At 34.8% G+C, this 5739-nt stretch overlaps 1 protein-coding gene across 3 annotated transcripts; it reads right to left on the reverse strand.

Annotated features, from left to right (window-relative positions):
• Nucleotides 1–1110: 1110 nt before the first annotated feature.
• LOC112503111 (DNA-directed RNA polymerase I subunit RPA12-like) lies at nucleotides 1111–4854 on the reverse strand. 3 transcript variants are annotated; one of them, XM_025107180.1, is made up of 6 exons: nucleotides 4683–4854; nucleotides 4431–4578; nucleotides 3275–3315; nucleotides 1712–1774; nucleotides 1567–1626; nucleotides 1111–1419 (listed from the first exon to the last, which is right to left on the reverse strand). In XM_025107180.1, exons 2-6 carry the CDS (start codon nucleotides 4558–4560, stop codon nucleotides 1342–1344), a joined length of 372 nt encoding a protein of 123 aa, XP_024962948.1. In that variant the 5' UTR covers nucleotides 4561–4578; nucleotides 4683–4854; the 3' UTR covers nucleotides 1111–1341. The 3 variants fall into 3 exon arrangements, with proteins under 3 accessions (XP_024962948.1, XP_024962949.1, XP_024962950.1); XM_025107181.1 differs by having other exon boundaries at nucleotides 4431–4581; XM_025107182.1 differs by having other exon boundaries at nucleotides 4431–4588; nucleotides 4683–4835.
• Between the last annotated feature and the right edge of the window lie 885 nt (nucleotides 4855–5739).

Here is a 5739-nt window from a genome sequence, read left to right on the forward strand (position 1 = left end):
AAACAAATTATAATGTTGACTCCTACCGGTAAACGCTTACCGAATAAGTATTTGGATAAAGAGCTTTATTCCCTGAATCGTAGCATTTGCATTTTGTCCTGAGTTTAATACCATAATATCTTCTTTTTACTTTAAAAAGTCTAAAGTTTCAGATTTTTCATTTATTTATTTATAGTTTTCAATCAAAATTTATTTTATTTTTACAAGATCCTTCGTATCAACAAATTATTAATTTTGATAATTTGGAATTTAAAATGTTCTTTTTGGGACACAACTACAACGAGAAAATCACCATTCATAGTATGCTCACTTTTCAAAGACCTTTTTTTTTTTATTAATCTGGATATCCAACTCGCTATGCAAGCCGACTAATCCCAGGACAACCACCTGCTTTGCAGATAGCCCGGAGTCACCGCATTTGAACCTCTGTGGCCACGAGAGGATTTTTATTCCTCCTTGGATTTGAACCTGTGACCTCCTGATACTTTTGACATTTGGAGCCAAGTTCAAACCAATCAGGCACCACCCTTGTGGTTTTTTCAAAGACTTTTAACGCCATGTAGAAAGGAATTCTATAGTTGTTAATGAAGTTCTTCACGACACGGAGGCAAAATCATGTGATTCGAAATCTTGACATGATTCATGTTCACAAACCGATGTAGAACCAAGAACTAGTTCAAATATTCGTTCAGGGTCGACAACAAATAGATTTGTTAGCCAACCCTGCCTTAACGTACCACAACTTTTTGTCTTCAATGCCTCACCTCATAGTCTTCCAACTTGGCCAGCCCACAACCATAACAACTATCGGTTGGAGGCCGTTTACCAACACAAATTGTATAAACGCCAACCAGGTAAGAGGATTAGTTTTGGAAAGCGTCGACTGAAAAAGGTTGTTGACCAAGTGCAGTATGTGTAAGGTAACCAGGTAGAATTGGAAAGTGCAAGCGTTGATCAAATGGGCATCGTGACGCTTACCAGGTAAACATCTCCGTCAACAACATTTGTTAGTCAAACTGTCAAACAATGTTGGTAAACAACAATATCTCTTCTTGAATAAGCACCGCCTTATCCATTAAGAGATAGCAGCCACATAACAGAGGAAGCATAAGTAACAAGATAAAATGTAGAAAAAGACGGCGGACCAGTAGATCCCACACAGTGATAGGAACCCCTAAAGAGGGTGTTTAGCCACAAGCGAACAAGCTACAAGTGAGAGTATGTGCAGACAAACAATGGGTATCTATTTAAATCAACAGCAAAAAGCCGGCTGGGGAAAAATTTGGGTTTGCTGATGGTAACTAAAGGAAATGAAGAGAGGGGTTTGGTACATTGGGTTCTTCATGTATTGTCTGTGAAATTGTATCCACAGTTGGGGCAATTATAGAACATGGTCTGACCTTCATCAGCAGATCTGGTCTGTTTCAACAAAAAAGGAAACACACAAACATCGTTTCTCAAAGTTATGTTTGCGAATCGAACAAAATGTATTCATGAATTTGTACTGTACAAGTATATAATGCATAAAAACCATGCCATGAAATGGAGAAGAAGGTGTAGGAGTACCTGCTGTGTGTGATAGTATACACCCTTGTTCGAGCACTTTGGACATCTTACATTATAATCCTGTTGAGAAAGAGAAACCCATAAAAAAGGGTTAAGGAGGTTTCTTTTTCTGAAATTTCGATTTATGTAATGAAAATGTACTTGCCATTGATCTTGTTCTTTCTCCAGAAATTTCGATCGATGACAACCCCAACTCTCTTCTAATTTGCTGTCATGGAATGGAAATGCAAGTTCAGGATGTGTATAATTACTGGAACTTGAACATGTTTACATGATGAAACTGCTAAAACCCACATAGGAAAGAGGCAAATATATACATATTTACATACATATGTGATACGAGGCCCAATTCTAACCTTTTATAGATCAGGGGGACTGTAAAAAAGAGCCCAACTAGGATGTTAAAATTTTTAAACAAGCGTTTAGAAAATTCAGTAAAAAAATACTAATAATTCTAAAAAAAAATCTTATGAGCACTCTTAGATGCAATGCACGTACAGCAAGCAAAGAATGGAGGAAGTCATACAAAAACAATAGAGTTTGAGTACTTGAAGTAACATGTATACCAAACAAAATGAATGAAAAAAATAAGGGAACCAAGTTCAAAAATTTTAAAAGAATGAAGTGAAAACAAGTAGTAATTACATAAGAAGAATTGCACTTGGAGGCTTCGGGGTCAAGTTCGCTTCTGTCATATGGATGAATATGAACAAAAGCTTTACACACCCAGAATATCTTGGAGATATATCTGAGACGAGGTGAGTGTGAGGAAAGGACCCTAGAAAGACTCGACATGGGGTTTTGAATTTCAAGACACATGATGACATTTGGCTTATGAGTTAGACAACAGTGAGAATTGCATCTCCCCACAAGTATTTGAGTCCATTAAGAGAAGGGAACAAGCAGTTTCTCTATTTTTCTGCTCAGTATCCCCATTTTCAGCCTGGGTGTTGACCCATGAGCTTTGCACAATTCCTTGCTTAGAGAGGTAATTGGCAAGAATACTAACGAAATAATTGGGTGCATTGTCAGTTTAAAGGACTTGGATTTGGATATACATGTGCTAGGGCGTCTCCCTCTACTAAACCGTTGTTGTCTTAAGATATATTCACACACACTGACACACACATGCACATGTTTCCCTGTGCTAAACCATTGTTGTCTTAAGATAGATTCACACAACATACACACACATATATATACACATACACATGTATACGCATGTTTCTGCTTGGTGAAGTATTGTGAATTCAGTGGCGAATCCAAGACCTGTGGTGACCAGGGGCACACATTGCCCGCTAGAGTGAAGGCTGTGGGAACGACTCCTTACGGTGAGGAAATTTTCTTTTACTTTGTTAAGTCGAAGTGACTGAGGCACTCATTAAGGTTTAACGGATCCGCCTGTGATTATGATCAGGAATCAATTATAAGCCTTTTGGGTTCAAACACGAAACTAACCAATAGACTTGGGCTGAGTTATTAATAATCAGTAAAAAGTAACAAAACTTGTTAAATATCATCAAATGGAATCACTAGATTTAACCTCCAATGCATTAGCCAACCAATACAATTTACCTTGTATCAAAGTGGACAAGAAAAGTTTCAACTTTTTTCAGTAGACAACAACACAACTCAATAATATACCCAAACAATTACAGAAAGGTTTTAGAAGCAGTACAGCATGATTAAGTCTGCAGTAAGTACGTACCTCTTCACTCACAGTGTATTTTATTTCTTTTCCAGCAATAGCTGAAATGAGTTAGTGTTAGGTTTCATAAATAAACATTTGGCTAACAAGGCATATAAGAGAGGTAAAAAATGTGAAGTCAAATGAACTCAGAAGCAAGGATACAATATCAAAATCTTCACCAACATATAAGATCACGGAACTACTTCAAGGAGTGAATTTCTGAACTTCATGGAGTCTTATTCTCATCATGAGAAGACAAATGAAGATGGAGCCCAAAATCCGGATATAAGAACTGGGAAAATGGGATAAACTAAAGAGCCACAAGCTTTTAACAAAACACTTATGCGAATATATTTTCCATTTTTACATAATTTGGAACTAAAGACTAATTCTAAAATGGAGGAAGTAAATGCCAATACCCAGTGCTAGGTCTTCTAACAAGTTTTAATCAACAAGATTTCTTGAGTTACCATTCAAAGAGAAACAATCAGCTCCTAAATTTGGCTTGTATACTGTTTATCAATTAGATGCAAACGATCTTCTTTCTGTTATACATGCTATCAAGTTTTCGTCACTTACTGCGTCTATTAGCCTCTTTACCTTTGAAGAGGTGAGTGCATCTAATATACCCTCCGCCTTTCTCACAAAAGAATACAAAATTGAACTCTAATCAATGATAGTTCAAAGAGTGGAATATGTTTCTAAATAGTACTCGGCATGAATTTGCTTGCTAACCAACCATTCTCACCAATAGTTGCAAATTGCAAATAGAAAAAAAAAACATCATAGCTGGAAGAATAAACAAAAATTTAACATGCATGATGGCTATTTCCAAGCATTCTTGCAAAGTATAACGGTTATCTGTCCGCCAATCACAATGTTCTTTTTTGGAATCTTTAAGTAGAATGGCTGGCTACGACTAGGTACCAATGGTTAGAGATGCTATTCAGTATTCGAATATGTTCTTCAACATTCTAATTAAATCAAATCATTTGGGTTAAAATGAATCACAAGACAAGCAACTAGATAATTCGACGAAACTTTTTCCAAAAATTTGCAAATCTCGCAGGATTTCCAAAAAGAAAAATGCTAGCATTGGTGTGAAGCGGAAAGATTACAAGTTTCAGCAAAATAAAACAAGGAGAGAGGATGGGAAGTAGGAACGAAACTTCACCTATGGCCTTCCTTTTGAATTTGCAGAGTGGGCATCGAATATAATTTCTGGAATCAAACGAAAGCATCGTTCCACAAATATCACAGAACATGAAATCACTCTGGTGTGCGTTATCCATCTTAGTACCCATGATTTCTGACCAAAATTCCTGCTGATCGCTATGTTTGTTCAAAATCGATGCGCATGTGCAGTTGTACAAATAGAACAAACTCTGGAAACTATAGAAAACGAGAACAGGAGAAAGATAAAGACCTTAGTTCCGATGCTACGGAATCAACCAGCAGAAACAAGTGAACTTTCAGACGGTTGCGACGGCGGCGGCGCCAAGGGAGGTCTAGCGGAGGGAGAATAACAGAGAACAGATACAGGGAGAAGGTAAAACACACAATCCCGAAAATTATACCTAATTGACATCCCGCTTCCCATCTGAATTTACATGAATCCGAATAAACTCATTTTAGTTAGAGTGAATTACAACTATGGTCCCTGTAGTATGCTCAAATTTTATATTCGGTCCTTAAAATAAATTATCAATTAGGGACTGTTTGGTAGTTGTTGAATGATTTTGTACAGAATGATTAAGTGGTCGAAATAATTAAAAGACTCTCATGATATATTGTAAAATAAAATATAATTGTTTGGTTATTGTTTACAATGAAATTAGGGCGCTGAATGGTTAAGGGAGACTTATGATATAAATCATTCGAAGGGTTTTATAACCATTAAGAGATAGACTTTTGTTTTGTCAAATAAGATTCACCTCTTAACGATTTAAAAACTGCATCTTAATAAAACTATTAAGAAGTAAACAAACAACCCCTTAGTAACTATTAAAAGAGACAAATCATACTTTGAACAAACTATAATGACCAAAAACATAATTTACTCTATAATTGATTGTGATTCAAATTAAAAAAATTTCTTTAATTAAAAATTTAAGTTTTGATAATTATGTATTAAAATTTGTTTCTTAGCATAAATATTTTTTTGTTATCTATACTATATTATAAAGCATTTGACAAAAAACTCTTAAAAATTATTTTTTATTTTATACATAAAGTACCGTTTATTGATACATATTACTTAAATTTCAATATTACAAATAAATTGTGCGTAAATACAACTTATTAAAGCTTCATGTTTGAATTCATGTAATTAACTGTAGATGAAATAGTCAAATACAAGATAAACATTTTATTTTCAATATAAAAAATCTAAAATATTATTAAGATAATCATTGAGTTCTAATAGAATATTTAATTATTATTTTTATAAAAAATTTATTATTAAATAAAAAATAAATTACTTC

Source organism: Cynara cardunculus, unplaced genomic scaffold (genome assembly GCF_001531365.2).
Source record: "Cynara cardunculus var. scolymus isolate 2C unplaced genomic scaffold, CcrdV1 Un_Scaffold_2531, whole genome shotgun sequence".
Taxonomy (NCBI): Eukaryota; Viridiplantae; Streptophyta; class Magnoliopsida; order Asterales; family Asteraceae; genus Cynara; species Cynara cardunculus.